General features: G+C 48.7%; 3 protein-coding genes across 7 annotated transcripts in view; 2 read left to right on the top strand and 1 right to left on the bottom strand.

Moving 5' to 3' along the window:
• Positions 1–21,477, bottom strand: part of LOC121599972 — a 29,243-nt gene extending 7,766 nt beyond the window's left edge. The window contains exons 1-2 of one of the 3 annotated variants that reach the window (XM_041928145.1): positions 20,216–21,477; positions 11,602–12,986 (exon numbers count right to left, since the gene is read on the bottom strand). In XM_041928145.1, coding sequence (XP_041784079.1) covers positions 11,602–12,757 — 1,156 coding nt within the window. In that variant the 5' untranslated portion in view covers positions 12,758–12,986; positions 20,216–21,477. Of the gene's footprint in view, positions 1–11,601; positions 12,987–19,945; positions 20,046–20,211 lie in introns of those variants that run through there. The other 2 variants (XM_041928144.1, XM_041928146.1) reach the window with 2 other exon arrangements.
• Positions 166–9,709, top strand: LOC121599979 (probable cytochrome P450 9f2). 3 transcript variants are annotated; one of them, XM_041928155.1, is made up of 3 exons: positions 166–366; positions 5,626–5,918; positions 5,987–7,610. In XM_041928155.1, exons 2-3 carry the CDS (start codon positions 5,698–5,700, stop codon positions 7,389–7,391), a joined length of 1,626 nt encoding a protein of 541 aa, XP_041784089.1. In that variant the 5' UTR covers positions 166–366; positions 5,626–5,697; the 3' UTR covers positions 7,392–7,610. The 3 variants fall into 3 exon arrangements, with proteins under 3 accessions (XP_041784089.1, XP_041784090.1, XP_041784088.1); XM_041928156.1 differs by lacking the exons at positions 5,626–5,918; positions 5,987–7,610 and adding exons at positions 7,681–7,970; positions 8,047–9,709 and having other exon boundaries at positions 223–366; XM_041928154.1 differs by lacking the exons at positions 5,626–5,918; positions 5,987–7,610 and adding exons at positions 866–1,206; positions 1,314–2,796 and having other exon boundaries at positions 228–366.
• LOC121599980 (probable cytochrome P450 9f2) lies at positions 2,903–5,601 on the top strand. The gene is made up of 2 exons (XM_041928157.1): positions 2,903–3,926; positions 3,989–5,601. The coding sequence occupies exons 1-2, from the start codon at positions 3,715–3,717 to the stop codon at positions 5,388–5,390; spliced, it is 1,614 nt and encodes a 537-aa protein (XP_041784091.1). The 5' UTR covers positions 2,903–3,714; the 3' UTR covers positions 5,391–5,601.
• Positions 21,478–23,237: the final 1,760 nt, after the last annotated feature.

A 23,237-nucleotide genomic window follows, 5' to 3' on the forward strand; every position in this document is an offset into this window, starting at 1 on the left:
GTCAGTGTGTATCAACCACATCACCACATCGAAAACCACCCCAAAAATACACTGCTGCTCCCATTACCTCCTGGTACACCGCATCTAGTATGTGGGGGGGGGGGGGGGGGTGGGTAGCACACCCAGTTTGAAGGTCACATCAATACAAACCGGTGTGCGTGTGTGTGTGTGTGAGTACGCGCGTCTAACGCTACAGGCTCCCCACATTAATAACGATGGCATAATGCGTGTCGGCGACAACTGGACGCCGTCAGTTCTGGACAACGCGTCCGGCCGAACGGACGCAAAGTCTTGACATTCTTCAACCAAGCAACCATCCATCATTGGCCGGCAGTGCCAATTCCAAAATTCCTTCTAATAATACAAGTAAGTAGAACGTGTCTAAAAGTGTAACATATGTTGCTCTCCAAGCTGTAATGTGCTGAAGTCGTAGGGTCGTATTGTGTGTATTGGGCATTCTTCCTGCTGTAAATTGTATTTGCATTCGCTTTGCTTCCCGCTATGTTTATCCATCAATGAGATCATCGGTTTGGTGCGAAGTGCGCGTCCAATCGACCTTTGTTTGGAGATTCATGTTTGTACGTCGCATTATGGGTTGGTGTTGTGTGTGTGTGTGTAAAGCTAATGTGCCGCTTTCTCGCATATGTAATTACTACAACCGCGTATAGTAAACGTGATTAGGCGGAAGTGAAGTACTACCAGTGGCACTAGAGTACGATTCTTTGCTACAAGTATCTACCCCCGCTGTAAACAAATACAGATGGCGTGCTCGGCAGTATAGAGAGATACACTCGGGTGGTTGGTGTTGGGTTTACAAGTGTGTAATGGAGTGTGTTCTAATCTTATCTTGCCCCCCCCCCGTTAGCGTCCCGGAACGACGCAGACAAGCTGACCCGGGTTTCGGAGAGCACTCACAATCGCATTCATAAAGCGTTTTCACTCGCACCGGCACCGGCATCAGAGTTTCAGTTTTAGGTGAAGAGTCGGCAGCACGATGGCGCTCGACATGGTGACGGTGGCAGCGATTGCCACGATTCTGGCCCTGCTGTACTACTACGTGCGGAACCGGTACCGCTACTTCCTGGACAAACCGTACCCCCATCTAAAGCCCACCTTCCTGCTCGGTAGTTCCGCTCCGATGATGCTGCGGCGCCGGAACATGATCCAGCACATCGAGGCACTGTACTACAGCCATCCGGATGCAAAGTAAGTGATCTTTGAGGGACAAAAAGAGAAGGAGAAAAATCGAGAAAAAGAAGCTCCGAGCTTGGGCTAATACACGATCGTTTACCCCTATTTTACGCCAAAACAAGAGTGATCGGTGCGTACGATCTGCTCACACCGAACGTGCTGCTGCGCGATCCGGACTGTGTGAAGCAGATCGGCGTCAAGGACTTTGACTACTTCACCGACCACACCCCATTCCTGCCGAACGAGAGCGACATCGGCCACTCGGACAACATGTTCCTCAACTCGCTGTTCATGCTGCGGGGCCAAAAGTGGCGCGATATGCGCGCAACGCTCAGCCCCGCCTTTACCGGCAGCAAGATGCGCCAGATGTTCGAGCTGATGTCGGACAGCTGCCAGGGCATGGTGGAGCATCTGCTGAAGGAGGCGCGGGAGGACGAGTCGAAGCAGGCGCACGAGATGAAGGACATCTTTTCGCGGTTCGCGAACGATGTGATCGCGTCGATCGCGTTCGGCATACGGGTGAACTCGTTCGCCGACCGGGAGAACGATTTCTACACCCGCGGCAAGAAGCTGCTGGATTTCAGCTCGTTCTGGCCGTCGATTCGCTTCATGCTGTTCATGATGATGCCCCGCGTCATGCTGAAGCTCGACATTGAGCTGATGGACAAGGAGATGTGCCGGCACTTTCACGCGATGATACTGGACAACATGAAGGTGCGCGAGGAGAAGGGCATCGTGCGGAACGACATGATCAACATACTGATGCAGGTGAAGCGGGGTGCGCTGAGCCACCGGGAGGACGAGCCGGACGTGAAGGATGCCGGGTTTGCGACGGTGCACGAGTCGGCCGTCGGCAAGAAGGCCATCACGCGCGAATGGACCGAGAAGGAGCTGGTGGCGCAGTGTTTCCTGTTCTTCCTGGCCGGGTTCGATACGGTTTCGACCGCGCTCGGCTTCCTGATGTACGAGCTGATGCGCAACCGGGAGGTGCAGGAGCGGCTGTACGAAGAGATCGCCGAGATCGACCAGCGGCTCGACGGGAAACCGCTGACGTACGATGCGGTCCAGGGTATGCGCTACATGGACATGGTCGTGTCGGAGTCGCTGCGTCTGTGGCCGCCGGCCCCGATGGTCGATCGGTACTGCAACCGGGACTACACGTTCGACGATGGCGAGGGGCTGCGGTTCAAGATCGAAAAGGGAGTCACGGTGATGGTACCGGTAGCGGGCCTACATTCCGACCCGAAGTACTTCCCCGATCCGAAGCGCTTCGACCCGGAGCGGTTCAGCGAGGAAAACCGGCACAAAATCAACCCGGGAGCGTATCTGCCGTTTGGCGTAGGACCGCGCAACTGTATCGGATCACACTTTGCGTTGATGGAGGTTAAGTCCATCATTTACTATCTGCTGAAAAGCTTCACGTTCGAGCGGTGCGAACAAACGCAGGTGCCGCTGCGGCTGAAGAACAGTCCGGTTGTGCTGGCCGCCGAAAAAGGTATCTGGATTCGGTTCAAGCCCCGTGAGGTTGCCAAATAGGGGACGAAAAAAGCGGCCAGTGTACGAGCGAAAAAGCGTTACCAATAAACTACGTTATCACAAGAAGCACATTATCAGCTGTTCTTTTATGTTGGGAAGGAATTTCAAGTTTCGCTTGTGCTTTATTCCACAGTCTGGTTGACCCAGGGCATTGAATATTTAAAAATAAACCGCAAAGCCTTCACAGGGGATAAGCTTATCAGGCGTTTTTATCGCTTCAACCTCATTTAAACTGGTCGATAGTAGGATGCCCTCTCGGCGAGGTTTTGCCTTCAGTTCAGGAAATAGGACCTAAGCTTATCTTAGGTTTCTGTTAAAAAAGGGACGATATCCAACAATACATTATCTTCCACTGTCAAATTGTCTTGTTAAATGTCGAGTCACACAGTAAACTAAATCAACTGCTCAGACAGACACACATCGTCACAGCTTGATTGTCGTTGGATGACTTTGAAGAAGTTTAGAGTCTGTCGAGCGAAGCGTCTCTCTGTGCGGGTTATTAATGACAACCAGGCGTGGGAAGTGTATGTGTACGTGGAAAGGGAAATTTGAGGTGTGTACGCCTATCGGTAGCAGTAATTGATTGAACTCCCTGAACTGTGTGTAGTCATCGGCGTACGATAAGATATGGCGTTATTAACCAACAAGGCGTTACGCGCGAGAACCATTCTCAACGATTGAGGCGAGCCGTGTGCGCGCGCTCGCCCGGAGATGGTTTAATTATTCATTTTGCGTTTAATTTGCAACCATTGACGGTAGCCGGTAGATGCGGTTGTATGTATGTGCGGACTCATCTCACTCATCCCAGAAGGTCATAGGAAATGATTCAATTAATAGTCATCATCAAATTGAGTGCCTGGAGAGTGAGTGTGTGGCGCTAGTCTGACAGAACGCGTTGACTACAGCGTACGAATTTTGGTGATCGTCCTACATTCATCAACAAAGCATTTGAAGTAGCTATCATTCGACACAGGAATCTTCTTCAAAATGGAGTTTTATTTACTATACGTCGGCGGAATTGTATCCCTATTGGTGGCGCTGTACATCTACCTGACGTACAACAACGATTTCTTCAAGAAATACCCCATACCCTGCCTGCCAGTGGAACCACTTTTCGGTAGCTGTCGTCAGTTAGTGCTCAAGCAGATGTCATTCAATGATTTTGTCCGCTCTAACTACGATCGATTCCCAGGCGCAAAGTGAGTAACGCGCTCGCCACTCTTCTGTTGTTGTTTTCCTAACAAAGCGTTAATTTTTTCAGAATATTTGGAATGTTTGAGGTGTTAACGCCGATGTTTGTCATTCGTGATCCCGAGCTGATCAAGCAGATCACAGTGAAGGATTTCGATCACTTTATCAACCATCGCCCATTGATAAAAGCAGATAGTTCAATGCCCAACTCGTCCGTTATGTTCACGAAAGTACTGTTCAACCTTAACGACCAGCGATGGCGTAACGTTAGGACCACGCTCAGCCCCACATTCACCGGCAGCAAGATGCGCCAGATGTTTGCCATGATCGTGGAGTGCAGTGAGAACATGGTACAGGCACTAGCAACCGCCAACGGGCAGGAATGTGAAGTGAAGGATCTTTTCGTACGGTTTACAAACGATATCATTGCATCCTGTGCTTTTGGTGTGCGCATCAACTCGTTCCGAGACAAGGAAAACGTTTTCTTTCGCTATGGAAAGGATCTCACGGACTTTGGTCGACTAAAGGTATTTCTTAAGATGATGGGATACCAGATGTTCCCGAAGCTCATGGCACGGCTGGAGATTGACATTTTCGATCGGAAGCATATACAATTCTTCACAGAGCTGTTTAGACAGTCGGTTCGGGAACGGGAGCAGCATGGTCTCGTTCGTCCGGACATGATCCATCTGCTCACGCAAGCGGGCAAGGGTAAGCTGCGCTATCAACCAACAGATCGTGTGGAAGTGGAAGGATTTGCAACGGTACGGGAATCGAACGAAGAGAAGATCATCCCAGAGAACATGGTGAAGCTTAGTGAAAGTGAAATGGTAGCTCAGTGTCTGATATTCTTTCTGGCTGGATTCGATACAATTGCTACATTGATGTCGTTCATTGTGTACGAGGTAACGCTAGCACCCGCAATCCAGCAGCGTCTGTACGAGGAGATTCAACAAGTGTCAGAGTCGCTGGGCGGAGGATCGCTCACCTACGATGCTCTGCAAGGTATGCGTTATCTGGACATGGTTGTATCGGAGACACTGCGAAAGTGGCCCCCAGCTCCATCTACCGATCGACTGTGCAACCAGGACTTTAGGATAACTGATGAGCGTGATAATGTAGAGATCATAATACCCAAAGGAGTTACCGTGAACATTCCTATTGCTGGTCTGCACCATGATCCACACTTTTATCCCGATCCAGACCGTTTCGATCCAGAACGCTTCAACGATGAGAATAAGCATAAAATTCCGCTCGGAGCATATCTTCCCTTTGGGATAGGACCACGCAATTGCATCGCTTCCCGGTTTGCGCTGATGGAAGTGAAGGCCATTGTGTATCATTTGCTGCTGCATTATGAGTTTAAGCGCACAGATCGCACACCAGTACCGGTACAGCTGGCAAAAGGGTTCACACCGTTAAGGTCAGAAAAGGGAATATATCTGCAGCTAAGTCCACGGAGGACTAATTAAAGTTCGCACATGATTTTACAAATGTTGAGTTCACAAATGACTGAAATATATTGAATCTCATGTCTCTTTTTACTCACCAAACGTTATTATACTTGAAATTAATGTAATATTGAAAAGTAATGGGCAATACAGTAAAAGTATTATCCGACATGACGTTTACATTGTTAACTATTTGTGTGCTAAAGTATTGAAGTACTCGTCATTTGATGATAATAAAACTCATCTTCTCTTTCAGTTTTGATGGAAATCTTTCATAATTAGTGCTTACAAAGACATTAAACGAATTGTGGAAAAATCTTATCCAAAGATGTTCAAAATGGAAATAAATTTAGCGTACGTGATTGGAATCGTATCGCTACTGGTGGCGCTATACGTGTACCTGACGCGCAATAACAACTTCTTCAAGAGTTTCCCTATACCATGCATGCAGGTGGAACCTCTGTTTGGTAGCCATCGTAAATTATTACTTAAGCAAATTTCGTTGCATGACTTTGTTCGCTCAAACTACGAACGGTTCCCGAATGCTAAGTGAGTATGATGTTGTTGTCAGTTCGAAGCATATGTCCAGGTTCGAAACATTTCGTTATTCGTTGCAGAATTTTCGGTTTGTTCGAGATGATAACGCCTATGTTTGTCGTACGCGATCCGGAGCTGATCAAGCAGATCACGGTGAAGGATTTCGATCACTTTGTCAACCATCGTGCGATACTACCGGGAGATGGATCAAGTTCCAGCAATTCGTCTATAATGTTCACGAAGGTACTATTCAACCTCAACGGTCAGCGGTGGCGTAACGTACGGAACACACTCAGTCCTGCATTCACGGGCAGCAAGATGCGTCAGATGTTCACCATGATCGTGGAGTGCAGCGAGAATATGATAAAAGAACTTGCAACCTTCACCGGACAGGAATTTGAAGTGAAGAATCTCTTCATACGTTTCACGAACGATGTGATAGCGTCCTGTGCTTTTGGAGTGCGCATCAACTCGTTCCAAGACAAGGAAAACGTGTTCTATCGTTACGGCAAGGACATCACGAATTTTGGCCGGCTAAAAGTATTTCTCAAAATTATGGGGTACCAACTGGTCCCGAAGCTGATGGCATGGCTAGAGATTGATATTTTTGATCGCGAACATGTACAATTTTTCATAGACCTGTTCAGACAGTCGGTACAGGAACGGGAGCAGCATGGCATTGTTCGTCCGGACATGATCCATCTGCTGATGCAAGCTAATAAGGGTAAGCTGCGATATCAACCAACAGACCACGAGGAAGTGGAAGGTTTTGCAACGGCGAAGGAATCCAATGATGAGAAGGTCGTCCCAGAAGATATGGTAAAGCTCAGCGAGAATGAAATGGTAGCTCAGTGCCTGATATTCTTCCTAGCTGGCTTTGATATAATCGCATCTGTCATGACCTTTCTTCTGTATGAGGTAGCTCTAGATCCCGAAATCCAGCAGCGTTTGTACGAGGAGATTCAACAAGTGTCAGAATCACTAGATGGAAAGTCAATCACATATGATGCTTTGCAAAGTATGCGTTATCTGGACATGGTTGTATCCGAAACGCTGCGAAAGTGGCCATCACAACCTGCTACTGATCGACTGTGCAACCAAGACTACAAGGTGACTGATGTGACTCCGAATGTTGACATTATTATACCAAAAGGATGCATCGTGTCCATCCCCATTACCGGTTTGCATTATGATCCGGCCATCTACCCCGATCCAACCCGCTTCGATCCAGAACGCTTCAACGATGAGAATAAGCATAAGATACCACTGGGAGCATATCTGCCTTTTGGGTTGGGACCACGTAATTGTATTGCTTCCCGATTTGCTCTCATGGAGGTGAAGGCCATCGTGTATCAATTGCTACGGAATTATGAGTTTAAGCGCTCCGAACGTACACCGGTACCTTTGAAGCTCGCGAAAGGTTTCGCCTCTACTAGCGCAGAAAAGGGCATATATCTCCAGCTGAGTCCACGGCAGGTAGCATAAAGTTAGTTTGGCTTTGTTGCATATCACGGCACAATTTAAAATAAAATGAATGCTATTAGGTGAAAGGTAAAACACAAAACGAATCTGCACAATTATGTGAAACTTTCTGTATTAAGGACGATATTACAAATAAAATGGAAGTATTACTTTCTTGGAATATTGCATACATTATTGTTATATTATTATATGTATGACTTTGAGCAAAGCAACTAAATGCTAAATTATTAACCTTAGCATTAAAATTCTGATAAAATGATCAATCACATGATTAATTTCTTCTTTCCAAAAGCTTTTGGGACTCAGCTCCAGCATAGCCAATGTGATCAAAACAGAAGTCCTGGAGTGATCTTCTTCAAAGTGATTCAAAATGGAGATAAACTTAGTGTACGTGATTGGAATCGTATCGGTGCTGGTGGCACTATACGTTTACCTCACACACAACAACGATTTCTTCAAGAAATACCCCATACCCTGCCTGCCAGTGGAACCTCTTTTCGGTAGCAGTCGCCAGTTTTTACTGAAACAAATTTCATTCAGCGAATTTGTTCGCTCAAACTACGAACGATTCCCGAATGCAAAGTGAGTATGTGTAGTATATTATGCGTAGTATATTTCAGCACTATATCTTTTTATTTATCTTCTTGTTTTTTTCCAGAATGTATGGTATGTTCGAGATGTTTACGCCGATGTTTGTCGTTCGCGATCCGGAGCTGATCAAGCAGATCACGGTGAAGGATTTCGATCACTTTATCAACCATCGACCAATAATGAAGGCAGATAACTCTTCCAACTCTACTGCCATGTTCTCGAAAATACTTTTTAATCTTACTGGTCAACGGTGGCGTAATGTGAGGACCACACTTAGTCCCACGTTTACCGGCAGCAAGATGCGCCAGATGTTCGCCATGATCTTGGAGTGCAGCGACAACATGGTACAGGCCCTTGCACACCCAACCGGGCGTGAATGTGAAGTGAAAGATCTGTTCATCCGCTTCACAAACGATGTGATAGCGTCTTGCGCGTTTGGTGTGCACGTCAACTCATTCCGGGACAAAGATAATGTATTCTTTCGCTATGGCAAAGATTTGTCCAACTTCAGCCGACTTAAGGTGGCGCTCAAGATCATGGGATATCAAGTGTTTCCCAAGCTAATGGCACGACTGCAGATGGACATATTCGATAGCACACACGTACAGTTCTTCACCGAAATGTTTAGGCAGTCTGTTCAAGAGCGAGAAGAGCATGGCATTGTGCGACCCGATTTGATCCATCTGCTCATACAAGCTCGCAAGGGTCAGCTACGATATCAACCGCAAGAATCGGAGGAAACGGATGGTTTTGCAACAGCAAAGGAGTCCAATGAGCAGAAGATTCTTCCGGAGGATATGGTGAAGCTCAGCGAGAATGAAATGATAGCTCAGTGTCTGCTGTTCTTCCTTGCTGGCTTCGACACAATCGCAACATCGATGACATTTGTGCTGTACGAAGTGACGCTAGCACCGGAAATCCAGCAGCGTCTGTACGAGGAGATCCAACAAGTTAGCGAGACACTGGATGGCAAAGCGCTCACCTACGATGCTCTGCAGGGCATGCGGTATCTCGATATGGTTGTATCGGAAACGCTACGCAAGTGGTCACCATCACCCGGTACCGATCGAATGTGCAACCAAGACTACACTATTCCTGGTGATCCAGACATTGTTATACCGAAGGGTGCTACCGTGTTTATCCCGATTGCTGGTTTGCATTATGATCCTCGCTTTTATCCAGATCCAGATCGCTTCGATCCAGAACGCTTCAACGATGAGAATAAGCATAAAATTCCGCTCGGAGCATATCTTCCCTTTGGGATAGGACCACGCAACTGCATAGCGTCGCGCTTCGCTCTGATGGAGGTGAAGGCCATCGTGTATCATATACTGTTGAACTATGAGCTTAAACGCTCCGAGCGTACCTCAGTTCCAGTTAAGCTAGCAAAAGGATTCTCCCCACTGAAACCGGAAAATGGCATGTACCTGAAGTTTAATCCAAGGATGAAGAATTGATACATTTTTACACTCGTTTCATTTTCCTCTTTTATACGGAAATACATATACTATCCCTAATTAAACATGTATGAATGTTATCGAAATAATTATCGAAATGGATGAATTTGACAAACCAAGAAAACGATAGCGTCGAAAACGTTAAAAGTAATCTTGAGTTATGTAGTCATCCCATTGCTTTACTATCTATAACTTTACTAACGTTATGTGCCAAGGATTTTTAATGCTTGTATGCGACTATGTGCAAAATAAAACATCGTAGTTGCAAAACAATTGCAAAGCTTGTTCACTATTTCTACTGTTATGAAAAGGAAATTCTCTGGAATCTCAACTCAAGAACAGTAAGTACTCGTCTATTTATCTGATACTTGAGACGCGTTCCAGTTCCTTCCGACAATTAATTGTGTCTGATGCAACGAGCATTTGGTCTGAGAGCCAATTAATCGATTTCGAGTACATTGACACAGTCATTCTGTTGCGTCTACTGCGCTCTACGATAACAAAATCACTCGACGCCTCGTAGACTTCAAGAAGACACAAAATGTACGCAAATGAAATATGACTCATCGTGTTCTATTTTTTCATATTGCTTCTTTCGGCAGGACATCACAGTCAAGGGTATATTAATTACAACTCTCGCTGTTCAAACCACACGTTACTTAATATGCTCGAGTACGCCAGACAACGTATACTTCATGTCGGAAATGGTAAAGCGTGTTCTTGCGGTAAAGCGGGGGCACCGTCTGCCTAACGAGATCTACGCTAACCTCACTTATTATGCGACACGAAGTCGCGCGCGCAAGAATAAGCATTGCTAACATGCTAACGACGATCAATGGTTGCAAGCCATTTCGAATGTCTAGTCTCTCTGCTCCGGTGACTCAAGGCAAACCCTTTCGTTCGTGGGCGACAACAGCCGCCGCCACCGCCGCAGAATTTGCACCGATCGTGACGAACCGAATCCGATTAAAGCCCGGCGGCACAGCAGCACTGGTATTGCGCCTGACGAATGGTTTACTTTATTGAATTTGGTCCGCGTATTCACCCCTTGTGTGTGCACGCTCGCGCGATTAATTTAGGTCAATTGAGTTTAACCGAATTATCTCTAGCAAATTGGTGCGTCTCCCGCTCCGAGTTGCTCGCCGCCCTTGCCCCCCGCTGCCACAACTATGCTGCCCTCCAGTATGCCCTTCTTCACGCGCCCAAACAGTTCGGCCTGCAGTTGGCACAGCTCCTCCGCCTGGTTAGCCATATCCTGCACCGTTGGCAATCGATACTGCCGCAATCGGGCGGTCAGTTCTTCGTTCTGTTGCTCCAGCGACTCGATCTCCCGCTCGACCCGCTCAATGTTCGCCTTCAGCGCTTCCAGCTTGCCAGTCCACTGGTCGACATCGCCGCGCAGCCGACCGTGGCGCTGGGTAGCGTCAAACAGGGCCAGCTTCTCCATCACCATCTCGCGCTTCACTTCCGCCCCGAGCCGGCGCAGCTCGTAGTCGGTGTGCTGGGCCGCCCGCAGCTCTCGCTCGCCGACCAGCCGCTCGATCGCGAAGCTTTCCAGATGCACGCGCAGTGCGTCACTGCCGACGCTCTGCCGCTTCTGCTCGATCAGCGCGCAGCGGTCCGCGTTCTGCCGCTCGAGGGCGCGCGTCTCGAAGCGCACCTTCTCCGTGGCCGTCTCGCACTTCCGCACCCAGTCGAGACAGTACGCCTTGAAGTGGGCGAACGGGATCGGGGCGATGCGGGATTTTCCCGATTTCAGCCGGCGGAGGGCAATTTTCGCTTCGAGCGTTGCTACCGCCCGGTCCGATTCGGCGATCGTGAGCTGATGCTCCTCCAGCTCGGCCAGTTGTTCGCTGAGCGCTTCAAACTCGGCCGACGAAGAGGAGAGCAGGTGTTCTTCCATGTTTTTTGTTGTTGTTGTTGTTGTTGCTAACAGTACTTTTCCTGAAAACCACCCTCGAAAAACAAGTACCGCTGGCGTTGGTACACTTACACTAACCTAGCCTAGCTTGCTATGATGCAAGCTGCGGAACGGATTTTTGGGAGCGAAAGATGACAGCGCAAAAGTATCATGGCACAGCTTGCTGCACACATCTGTTATTTGTGTCCAAGAATTGCTAAGCGACGAACCCCCCCAACCCACAAATGGAAATTAAAGTACTCACCATCAGTATTGTGCCTGCTCTCCGTTCGCTCATCACCCGTCACCGTCTTCCTTTCGAGATTGTGCTGAGCTCTCCGTTCACCGTCATCGTTCGTCGGCTTTGGACCAACGACCGACCTGCGCAGGGACGCACCGCGCCGGAACGCGTTCAAAAACTGCGTCCGTTTCTGTTTCGGCAGCGTGCAGAAATGCTTGATGTCACCGAACTTGATGCGATCCTCCTGGTACAGCTCACCAAACGACACACCACTCTCACTAGCCTCACCGGCCGCCGCCCGCCGTCGCACCTCGCTCGGTTGATAATACTGTAAACTTTCACCCACTTGCTCTGCTTCCCGCTTGCCTCCGTTCTGACACTCACTGGCCAGCTGCAGCACCGTCTCGCTGGCGTGGCGATCCTCACTCCCCGCACTAGCACTGTCACTGTCATCACTCATCGCCGTCGCCACCTCATCATCATCATCTGCGTCGTCCTCGTCCACACCACCGTCCATCTCGTCCAGGTACGCGTCCAGCTCGGACAGATAGTCCACCACCTTCGCGTTCGGGTCCTCCAGGAAGCTTTCCACAAATTTCCTATTCAGCTGCAGCTTTTTCTTCTTCAGCGTGCAGTACGCCCCACCGAACGGGCCCTTCTCCCGTCGCACGTCGGCTCCACTGCGCGTGCGCCGTCCCTTTCGCAGCGTGCAAAAGTTGCCCAAACTTTCCGGCGCCAGCTGACCGGAATCCTCCTCCTCCTCCTGATCCTCCTGTTGCGCCTGATGTGGTTGTTGCTGTAGCTGCCGCTCACTGTTGCGCCGCTCGCAGAAGTTCTCGAACGTGCTCATGTTCTGCTCGTACAGCAGCAGGTTCCGGTTCGGCGATTCTTCGGCCAGATCTTCCGCGGTCGGTACCTTCCGGAAGCTGCTGCCAGCGGCGGTGGGTTTTATACGACCGCCCACACCACCCATCGCTGGGGCGGGTTTCGGCCGTAGTGTGTAGAAGTGGTCACCGCCCGTTGCACGCCAGCCCGGGACGTGCTGATGCTCGGCTGGGTCTGGCCGGGTTCGAGCCGCCGGTCGCGGCAGCGTACAGTACTCCGGGATGACACCACCATCGTTCGCCATCGTTTTGGCTGTTGATTGTGAATTTGTAAGATGATTTACAGCTTCCTCCATCGGTTGGGCGGTAACATGGATGCGATGTTGTGTTTTGCTCTGCCCCGTGGGCGGTAGATGTTTGCAAAGTTCTGAGGTAGTTCCTAACCCGTTCGACACGTTAGCACCGGGCCGATTCGCACACTGGTGCTATATTGTAGCCACGTTCCGTACCGATCACTTCCTGCTGCGTCAGGTTGGCCGCCGGTGCGTTAGCGCGCATCGTTCGACGAGGAGATTGCTTTTAGTTCTGAAATAGAAAAACGAAAAAAGAGAAACTCAATGTTAAAATATAAGAGTTATTGCAAAAACATTGTAATGCTAACGTCTCTCCCTCTGTCTCTCCCTCTGTCGCTCTCGCACACACACACAGAAACCATGTCAATGTCAATTCAAGCACAAACATTACACTCCACTCAGGTGCACGCGGGTTGGAAACGCGGAAATGGTTCGCGACTCGATTGAAGGAAGAAAAGCAAAACCATTCCAAAAATTACCCATCGAAACCGACGCACTGTCGAAACGGTTCATTGATCTTAATAAATGATCATTTTACATTACCATTGCGATGGAATAATGTATGACATATCTGGGCAACGACAGAGCGGGGGGGAAAGAAAAATCAACAACATGTGTTGAGAAGAAAGCTCCAATCATATCGTGAAATCGCGATCAATTAAAGCGCCATCGTAACGAGCAGTTTTCCTTTTGCTTTTTTGCTTTGTTTGGCAGGCAGACAGTTTCCCTTTTGCTTCTCGGTGAGGAGCGGGTTCACGACGATCGAGCCAACCGAATTTTCATCATAACGAAATCGATCGTTTCTAATATCTGTTGAATGATGATGATGATGATGGGGTGAAGCGTTTTCCATCTTTTTTTACTGTGTTTCAATCGATCGATGCCGGTCGATTTTCCATTCCACGTACGCGGAGTGCATGGTGATGGCGACGGCCAGAATAATGGACAATGGTGTGTTGTGCGCGATGCACACACACCTTCGCTTTCCACATCGCGCGGCTACGGTTCGGTTGAGAGGCTTTTTCCCGCCGCAACCACAACGGCGGCCGGAGACAGCTGCACAACATTTTACCATTTTCAACTTCACCTTCAGCCCGCCATGCTTGGGGATGAATTTCAACCCCATCGTTTGCCCCCTTCGACTCTCCGCCTAATAGTAGTGCATTGCGGGGCCCCTCGAAACGGTATGTGTCGCTCGCTTGCCTCCGAGACCGAAAACACACTGAACCGTAACAGGAAATTATTTCAGGCACGAGCGGGACACGGTGGTGTGCCGTCTGGCTAGCGCTAGCCTAAGGGGTGGTACGGGGATGACGCCCGGTCGAAAGAAAACATGAAACGCGAGCCGAGTTCTTGCCGGGGCCCCGTGGGGCCAGTGAAGTGTACACTTTGTGCAACAATGATGGCAGCGAAACGAAAAAGACCGTACCGTACGTGTGTGCAGAGTTGCATATGCATTTGAGGGGAGGAGGGGGTTCTTTTTTTTTTGATTTCGCCCCTGACGCACTCCCGTACCATTGTCACGCTCGGGTTGGTTCTTTTACGGTTTTACACGTTTGTGGAATTTACAAAAGTGAAAAAAATGTACAAAGAGTGATTTTGTTCTATTTTAATAAATGTGTGCCTATTTACAACACACATACACTTACTTGAAATATGTATGTAATGACAATAACAGCCAAACAGATGTGTCTTGATTGCAAAATTAAAAGAGCAAAAAACAAAACACGAATTGAATAAAGACACCATCTAGCAGCAATGTCGTCGAGTCTGAGTCTTTCCTGTTTCCTGGAGCCTACAACGAAATCCTATTAACCCCAACCCGTAGTCCACGGAATACAAAACGAACCCCCGTTAGTCGATTACTCTACGCCCTCTCCTCCAGTCGCATGCGTATCACGTACCAACGAAGAACGATTTGATTTGTCCACAAGCGACGAACCCGGCGCGTGCTTTTCGAGCTTTTTTTTTTCTCTCTTCCTCTGTTGAACCCCTTTTTTCCTGACCGGAAATGAGTATTTCGGTAAATTCTAGCACCTATTGCGTTTGTGGGGTTCGAAGGGAGCGAGCACCACCATCCTCCCTCCACCAGCAGCTTAATGAATGGCGGAAATTGGGCAGAACATTGGCATAATCATCGAGCTGTCCTTCCTGTATCGCTGGACGGGATGGATGAATGGACGCAGCGCATAATAAAAAGGCCTATTATGGGCTAGAGGGTTCGCGAAAAGCGCGGAAAGACAGACCAGTCCAGAACGGTGGCGGCGCGTTGGAGGAAGGTGAGTTAAGAAGGCTCTCGTGCGGTGGCATATGGTGCGCAGGGTTGTCTTTCACCCAACGGGCAGAATGGGAGAAGGGAGAAGGACAAAAAATAATCATAAGCTCACCCAGAGCGGGCCCCCGTAACGGTACCGTTGGTACGGTAAGGGAGCGAAGGTGTGGTGCAAATTTCACCCGAGCAAGTTTTGTTTTTCCTTTGCTGGAGGCTTTTTTCTTCCCACTGTGCCCATCCGCAGGTTCTCTTTCCACCACTCGCACTTACTTCGCGTAAAGGTTTGGTGTGTTAGCACCTACCGAGGGGCTTTGACTACTCTATCGCCCCCAGTGTGCTGTGTACGTGGTTAATGCATTTTTCCCCGTTTTCCCTTTTATGTGGGGCTTCTTTTCTCCGGGCCTGATCTTAAACGCCGACGGGGAAAGAAGGTTTAGGCGCGCAACGAAATGGCAAACAACGAATCGCTCTGGCACTGGCTGACCTCGTTCGCGGGACGTTCTGCACCGGCGCAAGAGTTATGTGAAAGTTAAATCAAATAAACAATTCACTCGCCACTCGATTAAATATGGACTTTTGAAGCTCAATCTTCGAACGAACCTCTATTGATAGTTCAAAATCTATTTTTAGTTGAATTTCCCCTGTTTCCTCCGTCACTGGCTTCAAAATTCCCCTCAAAAAGGCGTAAAAGAGGCTTCAGATTGCAACCAAAAACCATGAATCACAACCGGATCGATCGCCGACTGGGGAAAGATGCGTCACAAAACATATGATCGGGAAGGCCTGTAAAACGAACACGTCAGCCGGTGTCACTACGATGCACTTTTCTTTCCCTACAATGACTCCTTTTCCTGCCCGCCTCTCCCTTTGTTGCTCATTGAAATGTGATGCTTTCCCACTCACAGTGCGCGATTCATCATCGCTCGGGCATGGCTTTTGCCAGCATAAACTAATAACCTCCTTAGCATTGGAGGTAGCTGGTTGCCAGTGAAGGTAGCAAATGGTGGCAAAGCGGTCCACCCCCCCAAAAACCCTACAACACAGATAAGCGTGTCGTTCAGGGAGGGGACAGGCAGTGCCTGTTTGCAAACGTGCGACACGTTTGCTAGGCTGGTGTTGTTATGCGGGCCCTAAAGGAAACGTTTGCGGTGGTGACAAACACCCCAAAAAAACGAAATAATATGCCCAAAATGCAATTACGCAAAACTTACCCTTCCTCCCACCGTCGCGCACCTTGAGAAGGGGGTGCTTGCCCGTAGATTGTACTTGTCTGTGTGTGTGTGTGTGTGTGTTTGTGTGTCGAATGGTGAAAAGAAAGAGAGAACCTTGAATTTAATTTTGGCTTCGCGACACGCCATGCAACAAACGGCCGGGCGCGCGCAGGCCTACAACACCAAAAACCCACCCGGTACACCGAACAACGGTTGCAGTTTGCTGCTTTACACCACCGCCGCTGCTGCTGTCTCTCTTACGTTACTGTTTTGTTTTTTTTTTGTTTTTTTTTTTGCTGCTTCCATTTTACCAACATCAACTTGGGTGTGCAACGACGCCGTGTGTAATATATGTGTAACTGCGCGTCCTTGGGAGTGCAGCGAATTTGCTATACGCACGCACCTTTTGCGCCAACCCCGATTGCGCACACACACACCGCCGGGAGGGGGAGCAGACAACGGGGAAAAGCACTCCCCCTCCAGTAAGTAAGATCATTCAAAAAGAATGAAATTCGAAAACGTTTCGATGAGTTATTTCAGGCAAGAAAATGTTGGTTTTTGAGAGAGAAAATTGAGATTAAAATTGCTCAATTGTAGAGGAAAAAGCATTAAGAAAAAGAGAAAATATGGCATTGATTATGGGTAAATCTACTTTCTTATTCACTTATTTTCGAGCTCCGAGCGTGGGCATCCGGGCTCAATAAAAGTGAATGAAAAACGCTTCGGTTCATCACACATTGAATGCGTTTTCATTCAGTATTGCATTAAACATGTCTCAATTTCGTACCCGGAAAGCTTAAAAAATGAACTTCTCTGTATGATTTGATATAAAACAACCACACATGCAATTGCAATTGCACCTTTTCCCTCTATCGTCCCATCACACCACGACGGTGGGGCAATCAAAAAGAAAGCAATCGGAAGGAAACATTCTTACAATCCCAACCCGTCCGCGCATGTATGTCGTCCTCTTTGTGAGCGGTAGGGTTATTACATTTTCTTATCACCTTCCTCCCCGCTGCTCCCCCACTCCGACCGCCGACACACGACAGATACAACTTAGCGCCAGAGCAGCAGCACACAAACCCCACCGAGTGGGGCCGATTTTATGCTCGCGCGCATCATAAACCCGGTTCCGCGTGGCCTAGTTTCGCCGTGCCGTGTACTAGAGGGAGGTGCGCGGCTACGCTGGGAGAGGGAAAAGTGTTGGCCCTAATCTAAATACAGCGCTCAAAACTGAGATGGGGGCCACAGCGAGCAGCAAGTAAATGCAACCAAAAAAAAAAGGTACAACGTCAAATAAATAATCCCCAAAAAAAAAGAGCGTTACATGCAGCCGAATCTCAAACAGGCCTCGCACGGGGTTTTACAACAGCCTCCGATGCCGTTTCCTTCCGTTGTCATTTTTTTTTGTTGTCTTTTTTGGCGTTTTATTTCTCCGTGACTGTTGTTGGCCAGATTTAGGCACCACGTATCGTATTTTTTATCGGTCCCTCTCTCCATGTTTGTGTTGCTTAACGATAATTTTATACTCTTCGGCGGGGAGGCATTTATATTTCCTTCACGTGCTGTACACTGTGTGCGCGGGGGCTGTGCGGTTTTCTATACGTTTGCTTCGGACTTTTAATAACCCATCAGTATCTGGGCAATTTACTTTGCAGCTAGCGCAGCCCGGCAAGAGAGAGAAAAAAGGGAAATTTTGCGGAAGCTAATAATAAATTGTGTACCATGCGCCTTCAAAGGGAAAGTGGACGGCGGATGCAAAAAGGGCAGAGATTGGAACCGATGCTATTAATGCCTCGGGATGACTCAGGCGTAGCAGGAGAGATGGCCTTCACAACGGGGCAACGGATAAACCACGCGCGATGATGACAATTCGGTTTGATCGATGCCGGGAGGCAAAAGAGAGTGTCTTGTGTTTCTTGTTTTATGATCGTCAAGATCGTATGCTGACACCTCTCCGGTACGACCTACAAGTGACTCATGGCGCGACTAAGGCTTGCACAGCTGGCAAATGGTGGTGACCTTATTAGGGGCTGAGACGCGGATATTCACTGCGTACTCACACACTGGTTAGAGCGATTGCCTCTTTATCGAACTCAGGTGGGTGATCTCAACACAGGTATTGGATTGCCCGAAGCGGAAGGTGCTAACTCGGCGAGGAATGTAAGGTAGTAGCTTATAGTTCATTACGTTTTTTTAATGATGTAGACGGGTTTTATTCATGTTGCTGAGAAACTGTAGCCAGAGAGCAGTGCAAAGGTATCCAAGAAAGCTGATAGATCTAAGAGATCTAGGCTTAAGTAGAGGCAATCAGGCAATTACAGAAAGTAAGACAAATGATATTTCCATCGGAGCAAATTCCAGAGATGATCTAGAGGATCTTGTTGATGTATTGTAGACATAGAGTAGTACTATCAGGGTATTAAAGGTATCTGAAAGATCTAAGAGATCTAGGCTTAAGTAAAGGCAATTCGCCCTGTAGAAAGATAGAGGATATTTCCAAATGAAGAAGTTCTAGGATCTATAGGCTCCAGACTCTAAAGAGAAATTCAAAGTCCATTAACAGCCTATTAAGAAAGATCTATCTGTGATCTTCGGAGTGTCGTGATTCTTGGCGACATTGACCGTTCGCGGTTTTATGCAGGAGAATCAAACCACGTCCGTTCTTTACAGAAGCTCGCCGCTTCTACCATTACACCATCAGGTCACTCCCCTCGAAGAACGTTGTAGGTGCTAACCATTCAAAAACTGAACCAGAGCAGTTCAGACACACCAACCAAAGACAATGGGACAGACATAACGCACCCACAGAGAAGGAGTTGTACCTTTGCCTAGGAAACTTCAAAGCGGCTATCTTTCGTTTCCGAGTCCGAAAGTCCCCCTCCCTCTACCTACACTGTTCATTGACCTGATTTTTAGCATTTTACGCAACAAACATCTCCATAGCTCCACACTATTGTCTGCTGCCCCTCCCCGTCTGACTTTGTTCCGTGTCCAAAGGGGTGGAGGAAGGCTTCCGTTACATTTGAAGACATCAGCACGAGGTACTGCTGCTGCTGCCATTTTGGAAATGCTCTGTGCGCGCCAGAGCGCTACTGGGAGCGAGATGCCATTCACAAGATAAAGCGTTTCGCTTAGGAAAAAAAACCCCCCCGAGAGTAAACCCTTAAGAAAACACCAGCACACTCTCGGTTGGATATGCTCATGGACGAGAACGCGATCATGTTCCGCCCGTTCCGCGGTTCTGCACGATAACATGAAACAAACACTTCACCACGGCTTCTGCGGGTATATTTCTGGAGCGAACGAAAAGGCCACAGTGCGAGAGAACGGTCTGGCAGTAAACAGACAAACAAAAAAAGCTAAAACAACCAAAGATCCCCACCATCCCCTGTGAGTTACAACGGTGCTCTCCCCCATTGGTGGTTAGCCCAGCGAACCCGAGCGAGATTGGCCAACCAAATCTCGGTCGGTTCGGAGTGATTGTTCGGTTCGCAGCAGCAACGGTGTGCGATGCTTCCCCATTCACCCGGGCGCGGGTTGTGGGTTTTCCTGTTTTTCTCCTTTATATTGGGCAATAATTTTGGCAAAACCTTTCAAAGCTACCTGGCTGCCAGCATGCTGGTCTTTTTCGGGAACCATTACACACACACACACACACAGACAGACACCAACATCCAAAGAGGCAGAGTAAATGGTTGTTACCTGATTCTGGACCGGAGGAGCTGAGAAAAACAACAGAAAAAAACAACTACGAAAACCTAAACCGGTTCGATGGATCGGTTTTCTCTTCTCGGCACCCAGCAAAACCCCACAAACAAACACACAGAGAGCGAACAACTGCGGTGCGCCGTGGTTTTGGAGTTGAACTTCACCCGGGGGTGACACATCCGACAGACACACCACTGCTCTACCTACTACACACTACTGGAGGGAGTTGTTGGAGTTGGGAAGGTTGCTTAGGTACTTACCCACCTCGAGACAGTTTACGTTGATCGATGCTTGGGTGCAACTCCACCACGATCAACTCCACGATCACAGGCGCACTAATTCCCAGCGATGCTCTGGAAGATGCGACGTTCGACAAACGCAATCGCTTCACCGTTCGCTTTATCAAACAAACACAGCCGAGTGCTGGCAACGTCGGCACAATCTACGTTCTTAACAGGGAAGCACGGGTTTTTGTAGAGAATGATGCCGCCACGCCACCAACACGAACACTCACGCTTGTTGCGGAGATTGTTGCGAAGATCCGAGCTTCCGATAACGGATGAACTCCAACTCTCCGCGCGCTAGACGGCCAGATTTCAGACTCAATCCGCTTAAAGGCTTTCGTACGTGACTGACGTGACCAGTGCGCTAGAACTGGACACCATTCCACCCTTCATAGCCTACTTTGGGGTACACTTGTGGAGGGGGGCGAAGCGATTCTTCTACGGGAAAAACAGCCCCAAAACACGTTTGCACATGAAACACACAATCTAGCTTACACTTGGCTTACTTTTTTTGCTGCCTCCCCCGGTTTGGGTCTTGAGATCTTCTTCCCGAGGCACACACACACACACATACGCGCTTGCGCACACACTGGCAACCATGCACTTTACTGCACACACCTGGAGTGGAAGGATTGCAACTCCGAACACACACACACACACACACTCACACGCGCACAAACGTTTTGTGATGCACACCGGACGGAAGCGAGCAGCGTTCAAGTAACGTCAAAAGGTCGTTGAATTCTGCTTCACCAATTCACCAACGCCAAACAAGAAACCATGCGGTTGCGGTCGTTGCGGGTTTGCGAATGAATGAAACCGCTTCACACTTCCACGCAGTGGGCGATGGATGTTCCCCAGTCTACTGCTGCCGAGGATCGAAGTACTAATGTGTTGCTGCTGCTGGAACAACAACTGTGTCCACAAGAAACGCGACCCTGTGGCACCGCGACCGCTGCTGTGTGCTGCTGCTTTGTTGCGCGCACGGCTACCTTTTCGGTATTGTGAAGACTTGGGCCTGTGCAAGAGCCGTACGGGTGCCCGCCTGCTGGGTTTGTCTCTTGCGGGTTCCCCTTCCCTCCCGTTGCCATTCCATGCTCAGTGTGCCATGCTCGCAGCGCAGTACACTGCAACATAGCCGCCGAGATCATGCTCACGCGCGCTCTCGCCCCGCAGCATTAGCATACACTGCACACATACACGGGCGCCTGTGCCTTCTCTCTCGCTCTCTCGCACTTTTTCGCCCTTTCCACCCCTAAGCGCGCAGCAGAGCAAGTGCAGCCGACTGACTGGAGTGCCCGCGTGCGATCGCTAGAGTGCGTGAGCGAAATTCTCTTTCTCTCCCACTGTCTCTTTCATGCTCACCCTCGCTTTACGTGCGTGGGGTGTGTGTTGGTGTGTGGATTCACGCATTGCTATGGTTTCCTGGTTCGATCGTCTAACAACTACACACACACACACACGTGCGGCTGTACGCATTTTGCCTCTCTGTGTGAATCTTGCTTGAGAGAGGACGCACAAATGGCAGAACATTAGAGAGGAAGCGATTTGAGCGCATAACTTGAACAATTCAGTGAGCAGACAAACATATGCTGTGAACGGAAAACAGAAAACGGTAAAACGCCCACCAGAAGGGTATGAAATTATGTTGCGATATGCTAGAAAGGTGTTTATAGGAAGGCAGAGATGTCAAACTTGCATGGTGACAAATATTGCAGGGGTTTTCAGGGGTTCTGGTACGTTTGGTAAATCTAGTGTGACGGGAAGTGTATTCCATGGACAGATACCAATTGGATTATCAATTACAACCGCACGTATACGATTGCTATTGGATTCCGAATGAGCCTATCCAATAAGGGTGCAGTAGAATTCACTAACGCGATAGCTTTATCACCGGCACGCCTAAAGTATCACTTTCCGGGCGAAAGAGTCAAGAAAGTGTGCCAAAATTATCAAAAACCTCTGAAAAACCGGGTATGGTAAGCAGGTGGAAATATAACTTGAAGTAATAATATGACTCATTTTCTTCACAATTGCGGATTGCGGGCCAATGAAAAGCGCATTCATTTTCTTTTTATAGGGGTTCCTTGACCTATTGGTACTCCTTAACACGACGGTAATTGAGGCAGATCCCGTCCTATAAACGGTATTGGCTTCAGGATCATCCAGTCGTCTCAATATCATCCTTCTTACTAATACTCATAGCATTGAATTACGTTTTAGTAATCACAAGATGAAGAAGTTCCCCTAACGACCTCTTGAAGTCACGCTCACGACAATCGATCGTAACTTTACCGGAACGAAATTAAAAGTGTTCCACTAGCAAAAGATAGCCGTTATCAGCATTGCACTACTGACCGGTAAACAAAAGTCATATCCCCACATCTTCCCCACTACGATGACTTTTATCTATCAACAACACCGCGGTTCACAAGTGCCCAGTCGTAACCAGTTTAAACATGGATCGTGCCGATATGGCAGAATCATTGGCCAACCCCCCCCCCCCCCCCCCCCCCCCCCCCCGATTCGTTGTGTTGGTGAGTGTCGGTTAATATTTTGAACTAGTATGAGAAAGAACCCCATCTTCCGTCCGTTTCGTCCCTTACTTAAAGCTATTGCCGATTTCCTCAAAAGGTAATACCGATTCCACTAAACCCCCCCCCTCCTCCTCCCATTCAAACAGCCCCTTGCCAGCGCCTAGGTAAACAAAGCTTACGCCGTCATATGCGCACCACCCCACGCGAGAGGAGACGCGCACCAACTCGCGTGTGATTTTTGTTTTCTTTTTTTTTTCGGACAAATCTACCCGTCATGCTGCCACCACACACACTGGTACGTTTTGATTGACAATTCCCGGGGCGCATAATTCCGGACCGCAGCTTCCTCCCCCTCTCAAGCGTCCCTTATCTAATCGCACATATTACTGAAAAAAAAAGCGACACTCGTGTGCGTGTTTGCGGTGTTTGCGGCGTGGTGCAAACCGGTTCAGGTATAAAAGAGGC

Source organism: Anopheles merus, chromosome 3L (assembly GCF_017562075.2).
Source record: "Anopheles merus strain MAF chromosome 3L, AmerM5.1, whole genome shotgun sequence".
Classification (NCBI taxonomy): domain Eukaryota; kingdom Metazoa; phylum Arthropoda; class Insecta; order Diptera; family Culicidae; genus Anopheles; species Anopheles merus.

What these genes read in the sequence shown, in the direction of transcription:
- LOC121599980 (XM_041928157.1), top strand. Translation starts at nt 3,715, where the DNA reads ATGGAGTTTTATTTACTATACGTCGGCGGAATTGTATCCCTATTGGTG. An exon ending in GATCGATTCCCAGGCGCAAA is followed by an intron (nt 3,927 to 3,988) that starts GTGAGTAACGCG and finishes TAATTTTTTCAG; the next exon opens with AATATTTGGAATGTTTGAGG.
- LOC121599979 (XM_041928155.1), top strand. Translation starts at nt 5,698, where the DNA reads ATGTTCAAAATGGAAATAAATTTAGCGTACGTGATTGGAATCGTATCG. An exon ending in GAACGGTTCCCGAATGCTAA is followed by an intron (nt 5,919 to 5,986) that starts GTGAGTATGATG and finishes TATTCGTTGCAG; the next exon opens with AATTTTCGGTTTGTTCGAGA.